The sequence below is a fragment of the Pleurodeles waltl genome, chromosome 11 (assembly GCF_031143425.1).
Source record: "Pleurodeles waltl isolate 20211129_DDA chromosome 11, aPleWal1.hap1.20221129, whole genome shotgun sequence".
NCBI lineage: Eukaryota > Metazoa > Chordata > Amphibia > Caudata > Salamandridae > Pleurodeles > Pleurodeles waltl.
The window spans coordinates 126885790-126907880 of record NC_090450.1 but is presented as its reverse complement, the minus strand read 5'-3'; the positions used below and the strand labels follow the sequence as shown (position 1 = coordinate 126907880).

At 47.2% G+C, this 22091-nt stretch overlaps 1 protein-coding gene across 1 annotated transcript in view; it reads left to right on the top strand.

Annotated features, from left to right (window-relative positions):
• Window positions 1–22091, top strand: part of SMC4 (structural maintenance of chromosomes 4) — a 451201-nt gene that overhangs the window by 319497 nt on the left and 109613 nt on the right. Inside the window, exon 20 of the mRNA XM_069213253.1 lies at window positions 10423–10596. Coding sequence (XP_069069354.1) covers window positions 10423–10596 — 174 coding nt within the window. The remainder of the gene's footprint in view (window positions 1–10422; window positions 10597–22091) is intronic.

Sequence of the window (22091 nt, the reverse complement as noted above, 5' to 3'; positions counted from 1 at the left end):
GATGAAGCCAGTCAACTTGATATTTCTCAAGTTACTGCTATGCTTTCTCTCCCTACCATGGCTGTGGAAGAGAAAGCTTCTTTTTCAGTGGTTGTACCAGAGGGCAACTGATTCCTTGAGCTTCTTATGCTTTAGGTGGCAGTCAAGACTATCTTGATTGAGGCGCTCCTGCTGCAGGGAGTCTCTGCCCTCGGAACTGCTACTTCTGTTTAACAGCCATCACTGACATCCTTCTGGGGACCTGGTCCAAACACAGCACAGGAGCTCCTGTGAATAGGATGATAGCCCTCCGCCACAGTCTTGCACTGGGAAACCCAAACTTCCTCACCCAACCCCTGAGAACTAGGTGTTCTAGGTCTCTGCCCCATGTAAATCCTGGCACATTCCCACACCGCACAGGGAATCCAAGAGACTGGACACTTTGGGGAAGATGTTTTCTTCCACTAGGCATTACAATCCGTGAACTCTACATGCCTTTTGGGCTCATATTCCCAAACTCTGTGAGACACGGTTTTGCAGGTGCTGCCTACAGTCCCAGAGGAGGCCCGAGCCGTGTACTCTCAGGCTATTGTTGATGGGAGAGATACAGCGAAGTTCACCATCCGTTGTGGACTTGACACAACCAACTCACTGGGCAGAGCGGTCTCATCCTTGGTGGCCTTAAGGCGCCATGCCTGGGTAAGGACGACTGACTTTTTGGGTGATGTACAGTATCCCTAATGGACGTGCCCTTTGATGGCCCCTGTCTCTTTGGGGACAAGGGGCATTTGGTGCTGGAGCTCTTTAAGAACAGTCTGGCTATGGCCAGGTTCTTGTGCCTTTCTTTGGCCCAAACAATCCACCTTTCATGGCTACGGATGGGGCTTCCAGCTGCGCCAGGCACCTCCCAGCCACCTTGCCACACATGCTCCAGAGCCTTTGCATGGCAGAGGGTGTGGTACCCACAGATCTCATGGGGTCGGGCAGCTAGGGGTCGAGTCAGTCCACCACATACCCAGCAGCCGCAGCCTCCAAACCTTCCTAATCTACCCACATACCATCATGGACATCTAGTTGGTGGCAGGATTCACCATCACCTGCCCCACTGGAAGTTCATATCATCGGAAGACACATGACTGTCTAGCCCAAGGGAGCCATAGAGAGGGTGCTAACAGAAGTGGATCGTGGTTGTTATTCCCGCTAATTTCTGGTGCCAATAAAATGACCTATGGCCTCAGGAAGAAGTTTAAAATGTGTACGTTATCTCCAGTCCTGTCTGCTCTAGATCCAGGAGACGTTCGCGTTAGACTTGCAGGACACATATTTCCAAATGCCATCCTGCCTGCTCCCAGGCGTTGCCTGCACTTCATGGTAAGCCCAAACATTTTCAGTTTGCTGTACTCCCTTTTAGCCTCACCACCGCTCTTTGGGTGTTCACCAAGGTGACTGCAGTGGTTGGAGCTCATCTGCTGAGATTGGGGTGTCACTCTTCCCCTTTAGTGATGGCTGGCTTTTGAAGGGCGGCTCGCTCCAGCCTGTCATCCCCAGACTACGGCAGACCTCCTGCATTCACTGAAGTCACACCTGACATTCTCTCAGAGGCTCCCTTTCATTGAATTGTTCTGGAAACAGTGCAGTTTCAGGCTTATCTTCCCGAACGACAAGTCCAGGATTGAGGCTATACCGATGTTTCAACCTCTATCCTAGATTTCGGTGAGTGACTCCGAGGCTGCTGGGCCTCATGTCCTCCTGCATCCTACTTGGTGACACATGGCAGATGGCATATGTGAGCTCTACAGTGGGACCTGAAGTTCCAGCATCCGGGGAATCTCTCCGACATGGTTCAGATCTCAGAGGGAACTGCAACAGATCTGCATTGGTGGCTAACAAACCACGATTGGGTCAGAGGCACATCCCTCTCCCTTCCCCAGTCAGATCGCAGTAGTGACAGATGCATCGCTCCTGGGATGGGATGGCCATCTGGGAGAGATGGAGATCAAAGGACTCGTTTCCGGTGGAGTTCGGACTACACCTACTTGCTGGAGCTCCGAGCAATCTGACTGGCATTGAAAGCCTTCCTACCCTCAATCAAGGGAAAGATAGTGCAGGTTTTCTGACAGCACCACTGCCATGTGCTACTGCAACAAACAGGGCTGGGTGGGATTATGGACCTTTTGTCAAGAGGTTCTATGCCTCTGGACTTGGCTGGAATAGCAGGCCAGATCCCTGGTGGCTCAACATCTGGCGGGGAGTTTTAACGCCAGAGCAGACAAACTCAGCTGGAAATGCCTAGTCGATCATGAATCGTCCATCCAGAGGTGGGGCAAGGTCTGTTTCAGCAGTGGAGCGAACCTTTGTTAAATCTGTTCCCCCTCAGTCGAGAACGCGCAATGTCAGCAGTTTTGTGACACTGGAGTCTTCAAGGCACCACTCGCTTGGAGATGATTGTCTTAAATGGAATTTAGACCTCCAGTATGCCTGTTCACCCATACCACCCCTCCCCAGAGTTCTCAAGGAGATCAGAAATGACTGGGCTTAAGTAATCCTTGTGTCTCCGGACTGGGCTCAGTCTCTGGTATCCTGAGCATGTCCATCCTCTGATCAGACTACCTCTGCGGTGAGATCTGTCACAGTAGCAGAAGAAAGTTCTTCCCCCGAACATGTCCGCACTTCACTTTCTTGGGCAGAGTTTGAGCGACACCAGTTGACTACTTTTGACCTTCCTCCCGAAGTCTGTAACATCATCTCGACAGTTGGGCATCCCTCCACCAAAACGTTATACTCCTGTTGTTGGAAGAACTTTGTAGCATGGTGCACTGACAAGTCTGTTGTTCCCCTTTCTGTCCCCCTTTCGGAGGTTCAACTGTTAATTATTTCTGTTGCCCAGCAGGGTTCTGCTTTGGGCACCCCTAAGGGCTATTTATCTGCCATTTCTGCCTTCTTGCAGTTGCCTTATCAGCCCTCTTTATCTCCTATTGTACATACGTTCCTCAAAGGTCTTACTTGTCTCTCCTCTCCTTCCCATTTAAATTTGCCCCAGTGGGATCTTAATTTGGTTCCGACCTTTTTGATGTGCACTCCTTACAAGCCTCTTCCAAACTGTCCCCTCAGGCTTCTCACATTAAAAACAGCCTTTCTTGTTGCAATTACATCTGCCTGCAGAGGGAGCGAGCTGTGGACCTTATCCAGACCACCCTACTTCTCTATCCTGACTAAGGGGTGCTTTGCATTAGATCATTCCTTCTGCGAACAGGGGTCACACCTTTTCAAGTAGGCTAATCTATCACCCTGCCCATTGTTTACACACCCCTGCATCCTTCTAAGGAAGAGAGACTCCATTGTCTGGACCCAAAAAGAGCGTTGGCGTTTCACCTTGATAATACAAAAGAATTCCGGGTGAATGACATATCCAGGACATACTTCAAGGTAAGTGGGTGTTTACATTTCCAATTAGTTCTCCAGATGTTACCACTAGTGCATTGTCTTTTGTGTCACTAAGTGCGTCTTTGCTCTCTCCACACCTGCATTGCAGTATCCCCAACTAACTTCCTTTTTCGGGAGCATTTCTAAGTATTTTGCCTACTGACAACATAAAGGTACACCACCCCAGCAACAGGCTTCCCAGACTGATTGGGATAGGTATCAGGCAGCAACATCTAGGCCTGCATGGCCAGTGAATGTCTCACCACCTCTCTGGCGGCAACCTCAAAGCTGCTTCAGCTTGCCTGAAGTGATAGTGAGGAAATGGTGTGTATTACATGGTTTGGTTGTGCAACCCGGCTGTGTAATACTTACCAATCCATTTAGCACCAGTAGGTTTCGTCTGTCAAACCCTCAGCTCAATCCAGTTTAGCTGTGGCACTGACCAAGGCTTACACACAGAAACTGGTGTAAAGCACTAACCAGCACGAAAATAATTGAAGAAGCTGATACGACACCAGAAATCCAACATATATTTAGAAAAATAGACTGTATTTGGTATGTAAAATCAGGTATTAGAACGAATATCCACCTGAGAGTTCCGGAGATATGGATTTCACAAGGATTAATCAAAGATTTTCTCACAACTGCAAACAAGCCTTGGCAAATTCTAGGTAAACTTGGATAAGTGTTAATGTTAAAGTAGAAGTACTTGGGCGACTAACTCCAGCATGGAGCTAGTCAAGGGATCCAGTAAGGTCCTTAAAAAGAATTTACTCCACAGAAGAGCAGTCCTCGAAGTAGTACCAAGCACTATATCCACGTTGTTATGGATTCCTTTTGAGTGGTCCTGACGCAAGGGGTCAAGGATGCTGAATATGCTCTCAGGATGCTGTAGATGCGATGTGGTCAACAGGAGTATTCCGGCTGGTCCTGCTCGGTCCACGAAGATGGTGTGGGGCTCCTGGTTTCAAGGTTGACTTCCCACTGGGTCCTCTCTGGGGTGGCAGAAGTCCAGTTGCCACTGAGTAGTCTTAGCCCCTGGTGCTGTGCAGTGGAGGTGGTAGCTGCTTGAAGTCTTTGGGTACCAACATGCCCCAGCAGACTTGCTGTTTTGTCCCTGTGCTGTGAACAGGAGGCCAGCTGACTAGGCTCTGGAGACTGCTTCTCTGTGAGCGGGACTCAGGCAGTGTCTTTCTTCGCTATCCAGCACAAGTCTGGTGCGGTCTCTTTGTTGGTTCCTCTGTGCAGAAGGGCAGTACTTCTTCGGTACTTCCTGTCAGTACAGTTCTTCAGAAAATGCCCTCAGGGTTGGATGCGATTGCAGGTTCCATCCAGCCTAATGACCACCTCCTGTGAAACATCTGGCTATCCCAAGATGCCCCCTTCTGCCCACTCCCAAGATGACAAGACCCCGCTTGAATCTCCGAGCTCCTTAGCCCTCCCTCAGAGGTGTGGCTAACAAGGGGCTATACACAACTGGACAAACCAGTTTGACAACTGGCTTCTCCTTTCCTGTTCCCAGTGCCAGCCTGTCTGCATAAACAATAGAGCGCCCCTCTCCCAAGTGTTACTCATTTTCCCTTCAAAGGCAGCTTCTGCTTTGAAGCTTGCCTTATGAGCTAACACCCCTGTGTATTTCTGTAGGAGAGAGGGAACACCACTCTCCCATGCAGGCACCTATTTTGTCCTTTCCTGGGTGTCGTTACCACATCTCCCAGGAGGGCAGAAAGCTGTCTGCAGGTCAAGCCCAGTGTACATCAGTAAACTGGCACTGGAAACCTTGGGCAACAAATGTGGCAACTTCTAAAGTTGCACTTTGCCCACCAGTGACATTAAATTATATTTAACCATTAAATTACATTCACTGCACATATTATTTTGATATCAAACAGTAACAACCTTAGTAGTCCCATTCATAGTCAGGAAGGTTGGAGGAGGCTCGGGGGGCAGCCTGTAACTCCGTACTTGCCAATGGGACTACTAGCCTTTCCACAGTTTAGATGACAGTTTGGGTTTTTACTGCTTGAACATGTAAAAGTACAGGTTCTATTTTTTTTATCATACAACACTCTGCCGTAGGGATCTGTAGACCTGCAATAAGGGTGACTTACATGCATCAAAAAGAGAGGATTGGTGTTTGCCAAATACCTTAAGCGGCAAAGTCGAGTTAGCAGTTGAAAATTGCTCTTCCACTGCAGTGGCAGACTGGGAGCCATTTTAACAGTACTCAGGAAATTTCAGAGCTATTGCACCAATACCTTGTAATCACAATGGGGCTTTTGTACACAGGACCACCCATTTTTTCACCAGTGAAAGGCCAAAACATCCAGCAAGTGAGTCCTGCAAGTATTCTTATGTGGTTACGTCCTACTTTTTCTTTCATCCTAATGCCACTTCTGTCTACATTGTAATAGCTTTCTGAGGAGGATTAGTCCATTTTGATGCAGAAAGCGGGGGCTTTTTGGTGAAAGGGGGCAGTGGGAGTCCCTGCTTCAGAAATCGGAACTGGGTGTTAGTCTGTTATTTCTAGTGCTGACATAGGGCAGAGGGCTTTGCCCAATTTTAGATTTCGGACCTCACAATTCCTTCCTGTGGAAGGACAAATTTAAGAAGCTCATGAGGACCCTGGTTCTATCTGTCTGGAATTCGGAAGACTTGATGGCAGCATTGAACCTTCAAGATGCCTATTTCCGTTTTCCTGTCCTGCAGGCGCACAGGTGTTACCTGTGGTTTAAGATGGGCCACAAGCATTTTCAGTTTGCTGTGCTTAATTCCAGCCTCACTATTACTCCTCTTCACAAGTGACCTGTGGTTGCAACATTCTTTTGGAGGTAGAGTATTCAAGCCTTCCCCCTTACCTTGACGACAGCCTATTGCAAGCATTCTTGCTAATGTAGAGCATCAATCACATGCAGATAACAGCAAAACCTTACATTGTTGAGGTTCACTATCAGCACAACAGGCTCCTTCGCAGAGGCTCTTTCATTAGAGCCATCCTGGATAAATCCAAATGTTTCAGCCTCAGTCCTGGTTCTCAGTGACTATGGCTCTTGGACTTCCTGACCTATTTGTCTTCTGCATCCTGCTAGTCAACCATGACAGATGGAGTATGCATACTCTGCAGTGGGATCTGAAGTCTCAGTGGACCCAGCACCAAGGTAATCTGTTAGATTCCATAAAGATTGCCGCAGAGCCTCCAAAAGCTCTGCTGTGAGTGACTGCTTGATAGCAATTGGGCCATTACCAGAGCCCTGTCCATGGCCTTCTATTGGCTTCTAGTGGTGACAGGAAATGCAGCTGGTTGGGGAGGTCATCTGGTAAAGATCATCAAAGGACTCTAGTCTCTGGAGGAAACCCATCTCCACATCAACTTGTAGTTTTGGGCTGGTCGTTTTACACTGAAAGCATGCTGTCTATCAAAGGGACACTGGTTCAGGTCCTCGGGGACATCCCTGCCGTTTGATATTGCAGCAAGCAGGGCTGTGCTGTTCCTGGGCGTTGTGCCTCTGGAATTGACTGAACCGTCATGGCATTTCCCTGATTGTGCACCATTTTTCATTGCTACAGGATACTAACTTAGCTGGCGACTCCTAACTGATCACGAATTGTAGTTCGTTTTGGAGGTTGCTCTGGGAGTCTCCCAAGGATTGGGGGGCTTGATGACTTTGTCACTGCCGAAAACAAGCAGTGTCCACACCTCTGTGTGCTAGAGTTCCCAAGAACGCTTTCTCTTGGACTCTCATTTGCCTAGAGTGGAGCACTGGGACTCTTTCATGCCTTTGCGTACAACTCCTACTCTGATGTCTAAACGGATTTGGGCCAGGAGAGTGTGGTACATGGAATTTGGGCTTGGGCATATATACTTCGATCAGGTTGCTGCTTCTTGAGATCTTCTGTCATAGCAGCAGAGCAGGGTCTTGCACCTGGGCCTGCATAAACATTCTTAATCATGCATGCAGTTAGAGCAGCTGCAGATGACTGTTTGACCATCCTCCAGAACTAGTGAATGTCATCCTTGCAGCCAGGCAGCCTTCTTCAAAGTCTGTTAGCTGGATGCTGGGACAGGTTTGTGTCCTGATGTACACAAACCCATTGTTGTCATGTCTTATTGTTAATTTTGTCTCTGCCCCAGCAAGGTGTTGCTGTGGTCAGTTATAGGTGTCAGACATTCCAGACTTTTTTTTGTTGCGGTAGCACAAACTATCCCTGTTCAAAGCACCTGTTGTGATTTGCTTTCTCAAAGGTTTAATCCACATTTTCCTTCCTCATAAACCCTTTGTGATGCTTCAGTAGGACCTTAATTTGGTCATTACTTTTCTTATGTGCACACTTGAGCCGTTGTTCACCTGTCCTCTCAGTCTCCTCTCTGTTTTTCATTGTGATAACTTCAGCTCGTCACATGAGTTCAGCTACCACACTCCACCTTCTTTATGGACAAATCGATGCTGAGGATTAGAACAACCCTCAGAACATAGTGACTCTTTAACGTCTGACAATCCATCACTCTTCCGTTGTTCTTTGCCCTACCTCATATATTGAAAGCAGAAAGATAATCTATGGTTGTGAGTCAAGAAGAGCACAGAACGTTTACGTTGATTGTACCAAAGACCATTAAATGGATGATGTGGAGTTTTACATTGTAAAGAAATGCAAGGCATAGCTGAAAAGGACGTTGTCCAAGAATATTGAACTGTGCATTAAATGTTGGTACATGTTAGCAAAAAAGCAGCTTCCAAAAGCATTGGGGGCTCAGTGCAGCAGAGCCATGGCCGCTAGCACTGCTTTGGCCCATGGAGTGCCAGTCTTTAATATTTGTTACAACTAAAACAAAAGCTAGTACTCTGCCACCAAATAATGGTAAGTTACCCTCCTACTCCGTCCCCAGTGTTGAGTACCTTTTACTTTATATTAGAACATTGGAATGTTGTGAGCTGTATTGAAAATTATGGAGTGCTCCAGACCTCTAATAGCTGATAAAAGCCAGGAGCTCCAACATTCCAATGTTGGTCATAGCTGTAGCTGTGAACAAAGGCCACCCAGAGCCTTCAGTCTCCTCTAGGCCTTTGTTTTATTTATTATAACATTCTTCCCTCTAGTGCTCCGTAGCTGGGCTAGACCAACATTAAAGTCCTGCTCCCTTGTTAAAGGCCCTTGCCTTCAGCTAGGGTCTTTAACGCTGGGCGGGCCTTTAATGTCTGCTGTAGCCCTCTACAGCAGTCTATAAGGCTGTAAAAGACCCCTCACCCACCTACCTAGTTGGTGGTATGCCTCAGCATAGGGTTCACACCCCAACTCTTAGCGCCTCAGGGTTGTGCTTCAACTCCTGATTACAGAGGAGCAGTTATTAGTATTGTGAGAAATTACCGCCAAAGAGAGTGAATTAAAATTGTCTTAAGGGCACCCACCAAAATGGTATACTTTAATATGGGCACCATTTTGACAAGATTAACAATAGTGGATGCAATTTTGTTAGCCTGCAAGAAGGGCATCCGTGCACATGTTCACAAAACACTACTGCCTTGACAGCCAAGGCCGACAGGATGGGCATTTTGGCCATTTGGTGCTGCAGGACCTTTTGATCAGAGTCCTTCCCCAGACCCACAGTCTGGGGACTACTGCTTTTCTGTCTGTCTTTTCTGTCTGTTCTAAATGTGAAGAGTCTGTAGTTAGAATAATCCACCAGAAGAACAAATTGCTTACTTTTGGTAACATCCTTTCTGGTGGATACTTTGTCGAACCATAGGTTCCTCACCACTTTTCAACCTCCGCATTCTGTTGAGTCTGCTTTTTCCATCTACAAAAGGTTCCAAATTAGAGAACCGCACACTGGCAAGAATAATTGTTTTTTGGGCTCAGTGTCCATTGGCAGTGCCAATGTTCAGAAAGAGATGGCAGCACATTTGGGTGGCCTCTATATGTGACTCCAGTTGTGATTTTGGGGGCAGAGTGTGGTTGACACGGAGCCACACAATGCCATCTTTTGGCATAACGGGGCTATGTCAAAATCCTCAGGATCCGTTCTGACACCCGCGGTTATTCTACACATGAGGGTTCGTTACGTGGTTTTTCCACCAAAAAGATCTAAAGATAAGTAACTTTTCCTTGTTAGTTTGATAATGCAAAAATATTTGTGAGGCTAAAGAGTAGCATAATTCGCTAGTCAAATGATACCATATTATAAGTTTTAAAGAGCGATTCAAGAGATCAATTTAGTTTCCTCACAAATTCTGCAATTGCCCTAAAATTTGTCGTGCTTCTCTTTGAATGTCATCAAATCAGTTGCTCTACAGTTGGATATAAATACTCTTGGTACAACTGAGTTACTTCATGTGAAACTGGTTCCTAAAGAAAATAATTTGAGTTTCCTATAAAACTTCCTCTCCTGTTCAGCTTTCTTTGCTCCACTGCAACACTCACATTAGGGTAAAATGCAGGCATTGCACTACGTAGGAGTAAGTGATTTTCTCATGGCTGACCATGCTTCTAATACTTACAGTGGTCATCTAAGCAGTTAGTGCTATAAAAACCAGGAGTCTTCAAAAAACAGTCTTATATGGTTGTCTTTGGGGCATGGACTTTTCTACTGGTTTTTCATAGCATTCGTGTAGAGAATCTGTTTCTATGTTTCTCAGAGGTGTTACAGATGTGTCCATTTTCAAAAGTGTAGTCTATAACTGGCTGCTCACTGTCTTCCGTGTACACTTCTCCAATTGGGATTATTTCATTCGGAATATTTATATGAAGCTGCTTTAGGGATATCTTGATTTAGACGGTTTTCTGGAAATTTGAAGAACTGAAGTCCTTACTTCATAACATGCAAATTGTGCCACTTTAGGGATCCTTACCTATCGCTTGAACAGTACAATATAAGGGTTATTGTTGTGGGGGGCTAATCTCAACAGGAAAGGTTACTTTTTAGGCAGGTAATTATCATTTTCCGCAAAGAATTATTTCTGAAATGTTTTAACTAGATTCATATGCATTTAATTATTCTTACACATTAGTATATTTTTTTCGTAGGGTACTTTGCCTGAAGTTCAAGAGGAGCATCGCAGTTTACTGCAAGAAATTAAAGCCATTCAAGAAAATGAGCATGCCCTTCAAAAAGAAGCTCTTAATATTCGGCTGAAAATTGAACAAATAGACAGTCATATTACAGAGCATCAGTCAAAAATAAAGTACTGGCAAAGAGAGGTAATGTGAAACCTACCCAATTTTCAGAGTCTGGTTTTTGGGAAAAATAAAATAAATGTATATTTAATCTTTATGCAGTAAAAGCAAACCTCCAGTGTTTTATATCCAGAAAAGTCTGCTGTTAGTGATTGTGTTAAGATATCAATGCTGCAAACTGAAATGCCCTGCACAGCAGTGACAGCTTAATGAATTACCTCTTATCTGAACTGGCTCACCCATGTTACATATGGTGTTGTCCTGTCGCCTTCAAAGTGTAATTGGCAGAGGAACTTTGGCATGAGTGTCCATGTAGGCTGAGTGGTGCTACCTTAGGAACTGCGCTTGAACACCATTTTGGAAGGAAACTTTCTATTTAAGACTGGTCCCTGCGGCCAAGTGTATGCAAATGCTGGCTGAAGGTGTAGCAGTTGAAAATGCTTAGGCCTTGAATGAGTGAATAAGGGGTGAGACTGTTGCACAGACTGATAATGGCTTCCTTTGGCACACCAGATGGAGACACTACCTCTGCTGGCTTTTGAGCTTGGTATCAAAGTTTCAACTGTACTCTTTCAACGTCCTTATTCAGGACAATTACATTTTGACCCCCCTCCCCCCAAAATGACTTATTGGACGAGGAACCAGGAGTCGCGGAGGAGCCCACGTGCACAACTGGAGAAAGGTTACACGCCACAGGAGAAGCACACAGAGGGCTGCGTGTTGCCAGATAGAGGGCTGGGCTATACAGAGCCTGAAGATCCCTTGGAGGTGGCAAGAGACACTGGGCACGGGAGTACTGTCCTGCGTGGGAAGGCAAAGGCTTACCTCCACCAAAGTTGGACAGCTGTCGGAGAGGACCAAGAAGACTACTCCTGACCACCACCCGTAATGCAGGATCCACGCAGGTCAGGGTGAGAGGAGATCCACGCAGTTGGTGCCTGCGGATGCACGGCAGGGACTCCTTCACTCCAAGGGACATTATTTCTTCTTTTTCATGCAGACTAAAGACTTGCTGCCCTCAGAGGATGCACAGCCGGGGAAATGTTACAGAAACTGGAGGGAGCCATGGAAACAATGTTGCAAGCAGCGTCTTTGTCGTGGATGCAGATTGTTGGTTCCTGGAGGGTCCAGTCTCAGTTCCAATGGCCAGAAATCAAAGTAGAGGTTGGAGAGGAGTCCTGCTGACCAATCTTGCAAGCCGAATCTGAGGACCACCCCAGAGGAAGACCCTAAATAGCCCTGAAAGGGGGATTAGTCACCTATCCAGGTGACCACCTATCAAGTTGGGGCTGTGACGTCACCTGCCTGACCTGGCCAGTCAGATGCTCCCAGAGGCCCTTGCCCTCCTTGGATTCAATATGGCAGAATCCAGGGATGCTCTGGTGGGTGATGGACAGAGTGGTCACTCCCCTGTCCTTTGTCAAGTTTCATGGTAGAGCAGGGACCGCGTGGGGGGTGCAAACTTACACAGACTGCCCCTGCAGGCTGCATGACAAGGTGTTCCAAAAAGTGAAAACATGACATTACACATACTTGTGTGCCTGTCCCATAAACCGCTGCCTGTAATATTTGTAAGGCACACCTACAGAAGGCCTTACAGCCCTAAGGGAGGGTGAATTATATTACAGGTGAGGACATATATGCATGAGCAAATATACCCCTACTATGTCTTCGTCGATTCTTTGACACAGTAAGTCAACAGGGAAGCCATTTTAAAAACATGTGTTGGGCTGGACACTGGTCAATATGAGTTCCCCAGCTAACTGATGGCTTCACTGAAACTAGGGATGTTTGGTATCAAATATCTTGTATAAATAAACCCTCACTGATTCCAGTGATGGATTTAATAATACAAGCACCTAGAGGACACCGTAGAGGTGCCCCTGGAAAACCTACCAACCACTGGTTTGACGGTGGACTAGTTTTAGCCAGCCTGCCACCAGAGACAAGTTTCTGACCCCCAAGAGTGAGAGCCTCTGCACTCTGGTGGTCAGAAACAAAGCCTGCTCTGGCAAGAGCATTACACACCCCTCCCAATAGGATGAGCTGCAAATCTGCATTCCAAGGCGGAGGAGCTTCAAAGAGCACAACAAAACTGAACTTCAGGCCTTTCCTGCAACTTTTTTGTGACTGGACCGTTCCCCATTGAAGGGAATGAGACACCCAATGCCTTAACACGCCTCTACTCCCGGACGCTCCAGAGGTGACCTGTTGGTGTGGCCTTGGACCTTACTTCATACTGACCTCGAGTCCTGGAGAACAGTCCTGTAAGTTGTGGAGTACCTGTCTGCTGTACATGTTTACTCTCCCATGGGGTGACATGCCTCACTGGTGATTTTTATAAAGCCAACAAGACTATCCTGGCTCCAACTTTTCCTGAAATATTTCGAGGGACTGCCCACCCCCAACTCCGTGAAGCGGTCATTACACTGCACCTCAATCTGTCCAAACCCTCCCATCTCTGTACCACTTACAGACCCCTACTCTTCCAGCAGTAGCACTGCTCTTAGATGCTGAGAAGACATTTGACTCCCTTAAGCGGGCGGTGAAGCACCCCTGTATTAGCTGGAACACCTTTCCCATTCCCTTGCCACTATATCCCTTCTCGAACTGCCTTAAAACTAGATAAAGATACAGCGCCCCACCCCCTTTCAAAAAACAAAAAAAAGTTCAATTATGATATATTATACTCCCCATATCTTTCCCTTCACGGCAGTTCCTGGCTACCTCTAACTCATGAAAAACAAACTCGGCGCAGGCTCACTACACACCATTTGCAGCTGAGCTAAGCTGATTTCTAACAATCCCCACCATAAATTACTCAACTATAATTACCTGCATTGTGCGTACACCCCACCTAAACTGCTAGCCAAACTTGATTGGACTAAATCGCATCGCTGCCCCAAGTGTGCAGCAGAACAGGCTGATTTTGTACATTTACCTTGCAACTGTACAGCAATTTCCAAGTTTTGGGTGAACATTCACTCTTTCTCATTTGATTGAGCTCCCATTTGCTCCTAACCCATTGATGGCTTTATTAGGATATGTCAAGCCCCTACCTACAGGCATACGGCGATATACATCTCTTGCGCTCCTATTGGCTATACGCCAGTTGTCCTTCACTGGGGCAGCAGTACGATTCCTACAATTGCAGCTTGGCTACGTGACCTTTTCTACTGCGATGCTACGAGCAAACTCTATGCCTCCTGGAATCCTGTCTTTGAGGCCAAAAGGCATTTGGCAGCCACTTAGGACTTATCTTACCTTGCTACCTCAAGGTACTACTCCTAGCAAGGATAAAACCATTGCGCCCCCATGACAATAAATAATCCCCATCTTTACACCTGTTTAACCTGACCTTTTCTTGCTTCCATCTTTGTGCTCTTTTCCCGCTACAAATTAAGCATGCTTTATTTGCATGCTATTAGCCCCAGATACCCGTTCTATCACACCAACCTTTCTACTCTTCATCCTTCCCACTCTTTTGCATTTACCCCCAGTCTTGCTTCCATGGTAGCTGCTTTCATGGGTGTTTGTTTAGAGATGTCATGATTGTACACATATAATTTGTTGTGCTGCATAACAATGCTTATGTGCTTACTTGATTTTCTTTTTATGATTTCTATTATTATCAAAAGCTTTCAATAAAGCCATTTTTTAAAGTTAAGTGCTTTAATGGGGTACTTGGCTCCTAGAAAAAAATCGAATTGTGAACCTACTACTTGTGAAGAGCCCACATCCTTCGCAACTAATAACCCAATTTCTTACAAATGGCATTTAAGAAAGTTGACAAAAGCTGCCCTGACTAAATGACTGCCCACTCCTAAATTGTTGATGACAGTCACCATCAATGACAAAGTATTTGTCAATGAGACATACAGTTACTCCAACAATAAATGTCCTTTCAGAAGAAAGTGTCTGTCAATGCTACTGCTTGAACATGTCTTCCAGTGTGGTGACACCTCTGCTAAGATTGTTCGATATGGAAGGCTCTGAGGATGAAGGTCCATTTGGTCCAACCTGCAGTCCTACAGAATTGAAAGTAAAAGATTTTGATGTAAAAATAGACATCTTCCCCATCTTAGGAGAGACATATAGCCTTCCTTACAAACCATATTACGAAGATGAGTATCTTGAACCATCAGTGATACAAATACCTAACATCTTTTATCAAAGACCTGAGGCAGATGATGATTGACTACTATTCCAGGTTGCCAGAAGAGCCTGTAAAGCAATTTATGGTGCACCCACAATTAAACTACAAGTGCCTCTACTTGCTTCAATAGGGGTTTTACCATGAGACCTGTGCCCACCATCAGTGCTTCTGAGCCACTGCTTGTAGTTCACCTCAACCACCAATATCTTCTCCAGTTTCAGCATTTAGCTTAGAAGATGAAGTCTTAGGATGATTAGGAAGATGGAGAAATCCATGATGACTCTTGCAAATCCAAGTCCAAGAGCCCAGAACAGTACTACCTTTTCACCACCAGCTGACAAACTCACTGTGGACTTGCTGTAATTATCTTTCAGTGTTCATGTTCGCCTTACTTCAGGAAGGCCTGCAAAGTCACTTAATGTCAATATGCAGCCTAAAGGAAACACTGCAGTGCCTGAAATTCTACATCTTGTTTGCTTTAAAAAATATCTAAGGCACATGCATTCAAATGCATGAATGAGTTGAAAGTTTAGCAAAAAAAATCCTTCACAAATCTATTTGTAATGGAAAATAAGGATGGAGTGCAGGGCAGTGTAGCCCATAGGTTGCCATTATAGATGAAAAGGGAGACTATTTAAGGACAGCTAGTCCTCCAGTACCCCATCATGCCTAGAGATAGGCAGTTACCTCAGTTCTTTTTTCTAGCTCCTGCTGACAGGACCCTGGAGCATTGAGCTTGACCATTTTAGGTTTTTTTCCTTCAAAAATTGAGTGGAAAATCTCAGGGACAACTGTTTCACTCGATGTCTTTTGACTTTCCTTCTTGAGTTGTCTTTTTCTGACAGATATTAAGGCATTCTTCCCAGAAAAAAATGCCTTCTCTGTTTGACAAATACCCACGATGTGACAGAAAAAAGGCCAAAACAAATTCTCCAGATGTCTGTATCATCTGCCTTCCAGCTTCACACCTTCCTGCCTCCTGTAACATCTGCAAGTATTTTCCAGGTGTACCCTGCGTGACGGGAACAAGATTTGCCTTTAAGGGAGAGCAGAAAGACGATGCCAGCAAAAAGCCAGTGGGACCTCTGGGCCAGGGTAAGGCCAGTCTTCCACCAGAGCTCTTCCCATTAGCCTCCAGTTTGATGTGGAAGGACTGAGAGGCGTTTTTCAGAAAGAAAACACTTTAGGTCCAGGTAGACGTTGAGGAGATCGACACCGACATGTTCAGCGTCGAAGACTTGCTCGATGTCGCACAAACATCGCTGCTCGGTGTCATGACACCGCACGACGTTGAGGACTCTAGCTACTCAGCAACCGACATCGAGGAGTATATTGACATTGTTTGACTGTCGAGCCGAAGGAAGCGTCAACATCACAGTTCGGTGTCGAGGTCCAGCTCAATGACGATACCTATACGTCAGGTGGAGAGGTCAAGGAGGCAGGAATCTGCAAAACGGAGAAGGATGTATTCCTCATCAAAGTCTCAGTGTTCCAGAGATGTTTCTCCTTTGCTGGGGCTCCTCCCGTCGTCGCCTTCTCTGCCTCCCACCACCACCACCTCTCCTCCGCCGGCTGCGACGCCTCCTCCTCAGCCTCCACCTCAAGATCGGTCTCCGGTGCTGCCAGCTTCTCCAGTTCTCCCGGCATCTGTATTGCCACCTCTTCCAGTGCTGCAAGTACCTAGCACTGCTCTAGCTCCCAGACCCCGCTCAAGATCACTCCACCATTCACATCATGACCATCATGCACCTGGCTGTTCATCAACAAGGTCAAGACACTACCATCACAGATCGTGACAAAGATCAAGATAGCGTTCCTACAGACACTACCACGGAGATTCCTCATCGTCCACCAGAGGCTATTCACCTACACTAATGGACTTGCCTCAACCTTGTACCTCACCAGTGGACAATATCAACACCTTTCAGGAAGTTCTAGTTTGAGGTGCAGCAAAACTAAACATTCCTATGGCTGTTCCAACTCCAGCCTCTTCAGTCCTATTCGAAACACACTGTACAGCCTCAAGACCTTTACTACCTCTAGTACCGGGACTTCTAGAACTCACCATGGAAGTCTTCCTTACGCCGGCCACGACTAAGTCTGCACCTTCCAGGCTACTAAAAAAGTATCGTCCTGTGGATCAAGACCCTTTGTTTCTCCGTTCTGATCCTCCACCTGATTCGGTTGTGATCCTGGCTGCCCGCAGATCTCATGCCACATCTACGTCTGCCACCTCTCCTCCTGACAGAGGGCAGGCAACATCCATGAAGGCAGCAAGCGCAACGGCCCTCTTGGACAGGTACGAAGGGCCCTGTGGGACTCCCTATTCTTTTTTTGCGAGGCATCTCCAGAGGGATCAAAAGGAGGATTTTTTTTTCTTTAGGTTGTCCAAGAAGGTGCTGTGCGGACTCATCCTTGCCCTCAGCACATGCATACTGCCATGGCGTAACCTTAGGCATGCCTGGTTTCGACTTAACATCCCTAAAACCGAACATTTAGCAACTCACTCAGAACTTGACATTTTCGGATCCATGCTGTTCAGCTCTCATGCTGACGATGAAATGGCAAAGATGAAGGCTGAAGCAGACACATTGGAGGCTGTAGGCCTTGAAAAATCTAAAGAACAAAGTTCCTTCCGGCCCTTTTCAGCGTCACTATCATCCTTCACAGGGGGTTCAACCCCCTCATTGGCTGCCTGGTAGATCTCAGCAGCATTTCCAAAGATCATGCCAGCCTCAACAGAAACCACAAAGAGGATGTGTGGCACACCAGCCCAATCAGGGTACTCGACAACAGCCAGCCTGAAAACTTTCTTCCCCTGCGTCTGCTAACCACTCTGGTGGGGAGAAGCATCACCAATTACCTGGCAGAGTGGCAACGAATTACAACAGACGCTTGGGTCTTAAACATTGTGCAGAATGGATATTGTGTCAGATTTTCCACCCTACCACCGAGTATTCCGCCAAGGTCAACCCCTTCTTATCTCAACCTTCTAAAGGTGGAAATCTCCATCTTGTTGGGAAAGAAAGCTGTAGAACCTGTCCACCCCCCCCAAAAAACCAGTGGAGGAAAGGCATTTACTCAAGGTACTGCCTCATCCCAAAAAAGGGCAAAAAAAAAGAGTTCAGACCCATTCTCGAACTAAAGGTTTCCAACAAATGGATCCAAAAGTAAAAGTTCAGGATGCTGGCTTTACACCCAATATATCCCCAGATTCACCAAGGGGACTGGCTTTGCTCAGTCGACCTACATGATGCCTACTTTCATAACCCCTGCATGAAAAAGCATCGGAAGTTCCCGAGATTTGTTGTGGAACGACAATACCCCCCTGACTGCAACTGGATCTGACGATTCCAGACACCCAAAGGTACCTGTAGGAAGTTGGCTCTGTATGTGCTATTTCAAAGTAAGGAATAGCATGCACAGAGTCCAAGGGTTCCCCTTAGAGGTAAAATAGTGGTAAAAATAGATAATACTAATGCTCTATTTTGTGGTAGTGTGGTCGAGCAGTAGGCTTATCCAAGGAGTAGTGTTAAGCATTTGTTGTACATACACATAGACAATAAATGAGGTACACACACTCAGAGACAAATCCAGCCAATAGGTTTTGTTATAGAAAAATATCTTTTCTTAGTTTATTTTAAGAACCACAGGTTCAAATTTAACATGTAATATCTTGTTTGAAAGGTATTGCAGGTAAGTACATTAGGAACTTTGAATCATTTCAATTGCATGTATACTTTTCAAGTTATTCACAAATAGCTACTTTAAAAGTGGACACTTAGTGCAATTTTCACAGTTCCTGGGGGAGGTAAGTTTTTGTTAGTTTTACCAGGTAAGTAAGACACTTACAGGATTCAGTTCTTGGTCCACGGTAGCCCACCATTGGGGGTTCAGAGCAACCCCAAAGTTACCACACCAGCAGCTCAGGGCCAGTCAGGTGCAGAGTTCGAAGTGGTGCCCAAAACGCATAGGCTAGAATGGAGAGAAGGGGGTGCCCCGGTTCCGGTCTGCTTGCAGGTAAGTACCCGCGTCTTCGGAGGGCAGACCAGGGGGGTTTTGTAGGGCACCGGGGGGGACACAAGCCCACACAGAAATTTCACCCTCACCGGCGCGGGGGCGGCCGGGTGTAGTGTTAGAACAAGCGTCGGGTTTGCAATGTAAGTCAATGAGAGATCGAGGGATCTTTTCAGCGCTGCAGGCAGGCAAGGGGGGGCTTCCTCGGGGAAACCTCCACTTGGGCAAGGGAGAGGGACTCCTGGGGGTCACTTCTGTAGTGAAAGTCCGGTCCTTCAGGTCCTGGGGGCTGCGGGTGCAGGGTCTTTTCCAGGCGTCGGGACTTAGGTTTCAGAGAGTCGCGGTCAGGGGAAGCCTCGGGATTCCCTCTGCAGGCGGCGCTGTGGGGGCTCAGGGGGGACAGGTTTTGGTACTCACAGTCGTAGAGTAGTCCGGGGGTCCTCCCTGAGGTGTTGGTTCTCCACCAGCCGAGTCGGGGTCGCCGGGTGCAGTGTTGCAAGTCTCACGCTTCTTGCGGGGAGTTGCAGGGTTCTTTAAAGCTGCTTCTTGAAACAAAGATGCAGTCTTTTTGGAGCAGGTCCGCTGTCCTCGGGAGTTTCTTGTCGTCGTCGCAGCAGGGCAGTCCTCAGAGGATTCAGAGGTCGCTGGTCCCTTTGGAAGGCGTCGCTGGAGCAGAGTTCTTTGGAAGGCAGGAGACAGGCCGGTGAGTTTCTGGAGCCAAGGCAGTTGTTGTCTTCTGGTCTTCCTCTGCAGGGGTTTTCAGCTAGGCAGTCCTTCTTGTTGTTGCAGGAATCTAATTTTCTAGGGTTCAGGGTAGCCCTTAAATACTAAATTTAAGGGCGTGTTTAGGTCTGGGGGGTTAGTAGCCAATGGCTACTAGCCCTGAGGGTGGGTACACCCTCTTTGTGCCTCCTCCCAAGGGGAGGGGGTCACAATCCTAACCCTATTGGGGGAATCCTCCATCTGCAAGATGGAGGATTTCTAAAAGTTAGTCACCTCAGCTCAGGACACCTTAGGGGCTGTCCTGACTGGCCAGTGACTCCTCCTTGTTATTCTCATTATTTTCTCCGGCCTTGCCGCCAAAAGTGGGGGCCGGGCCGGAGGGGGCGGGCAACTCCACTAGCTGGAGTGTCCTGCGGTGCTGTGACAAAGGGGTGAGCCTTTGAGGCTCACCGCCAGGTGTTACAGCTCCTGCCTGGGGGAGGTGTTAGCATCTCCACCCAGTGCAGGCTTTGTTACTGGCCTCAGAGTGACAAAGGCACTCTCCCCATGGTACCAGCAACATGTCTCTAGTGTGGCAGGCTGCTGGAACTAGTCAGCCTACACAGATAGTCGGTTAAGTTTCAGGGGGCACCTCTAAGGTGCCCTCTGGGGTGTATTTTGCAATAAACTGTACACTGGCATCAGTGTGCATTTATTGTGCTGAGAAGTTTGATACCAAACTTCCCAGTTTTCAGTGTAGCCATTATGGTGCTGTGGAGTTCGTGTAAAACAGACTCCCAGACCATATACTCTTATGGCTACCCTGCACTTACAATGTCTAAGGTTTTGCTTAGACACTGTAGGGGTACAGTGCTCATGCACTGGCACCCTCACCTATGGTATAGTGCACCCTGCCTTAGGGCTGTAAGGCCTGCTAGAGGGGTGTCTTACCTATACTGCATAGGCAGTGAGAGGCTGGCATGGCACCCTGAGGGGAGTGCCATGTCGACTTACTCGTTTTGTCCTCACTAGCACACACAAGCTGGCAAGCAGTGTGTCTGTGCTGAGTGAGAGGTCTCCAGGGTGGCATAAGACATGCTGCAGCCCTTAGAGACCTTCCTTGGCATCAGGGCCCTGGGTACTAGAAGTACCAGTTACAAGGGACTTATCTGGATGCCAGGGGTCTGCCAATTGTGGATACAAAAGTACAGGTTAGGGAAAGAACACTGGTGCTGGGGCCTGGTTAGCAGGCCTCAGCACACTTTCAATTGTAAACATAGCATCAGCAAAGGCAAAAAGTCAGGGGGCAACCATGCCAAGGAGGCATTTCCTTACAGTACCCCTGCACCCGCAGCCCCCTGGCCTTAGGGAATCAAACCGAAAGTCCAGCGGGGTCCTTTTCTGCTTGTCCAGCCTTTGGTTTTCCGCAACAGACTCCCTGTACCCTGCCTGCAGCATCTTTGTGACCCCTGGGTTCCCCCATTGAAAAGCATTGGACGCATGACTCTGTTTGCACCAAACACCGGATGCCCCTGTGCCGCTGAGGGTGTATTTGGTGCTGACCTGTGGGCTCCTACCCACCCATACCCCCCCCCCCCCCCACACCCCACACCCCACACCTCCATTCCCCTGCCCGTACCCCTCCACCTTGGTAATCTAAACACCCCAGTTCCTTGCCCTGAAGTTGCGGGTACTTACCTGCAAGCAGTTTTTTTCCGAGTGATCCCAGTCCTCTCAGGATTCTGTTGAAAACCCGACACCCACTTTAACCTCTGCACCTGGCCGGCTCTGTGTTGCTGGTGGTGCGCTTTTGGGGTCAACTTGAACTTTGACCTGTGGACATCCTAACCCGCAAGACTGGGATCGTAAGTTGAGTACTTACCTGTTAACTGTGCTAACACTTTTCCTCCCCTAGGACTGGATTGGTTCCTATGAGAATTTGCACTGTCTAATTTTTTAATTGAAAAGTGTACTTTCTTGTACACTGTTTTATCTGCAAAACCTAAACAAAGTGCATTTGATACATGAGCTTGATACAAACTTACAACTGTTCTTACCAGCAACAAGGTCCTTTTAATTCTAGAACTAAAGTAACAAAATATTTTTGTTTTCTATATAAAAATAGTGGCCTTGAGTTAGTCATTGAGTGTGTGCCTCATTTCTTGGCTGTGTGTACAACAAATGCTTAGCACTTGCCTGACCACACAACCCCAGAAGAGAGCATTAGTATTATCTCCTTTAGCTTCTGTTAAGCCTCTGGGTATCCACTGGACTCTCTGGGCACACTATACCTCGTTTTGGTGTAGGATACACAGAGCCAGCTTCCTACACAGTAGACTCCTCAGCTCCCTTTGTGTGATGTTCTAGAGTGAATTCAGAAAGAGCCCAACTGTCAATCTGACCCAGACGTGTATTCAGCAACCAGGCAGAAGCACAAAATTGTTAAGCAAGAAAATGCCCACTTTCTAAAACTGGCAATCTGATAGAGGCTTCTAGTTGCAGATTCCTTACCTTTGAATTTTCCTATGTGTCAGTCTGGATCAGGAGAATTTTTCTTCTAGCAGTACTCCTGCGCACGTTAGGTGGCATCGGTCGACTCCGCTGGTGTCGTGGTCGCCACGATATGGCAGTATATAGGCGCCAT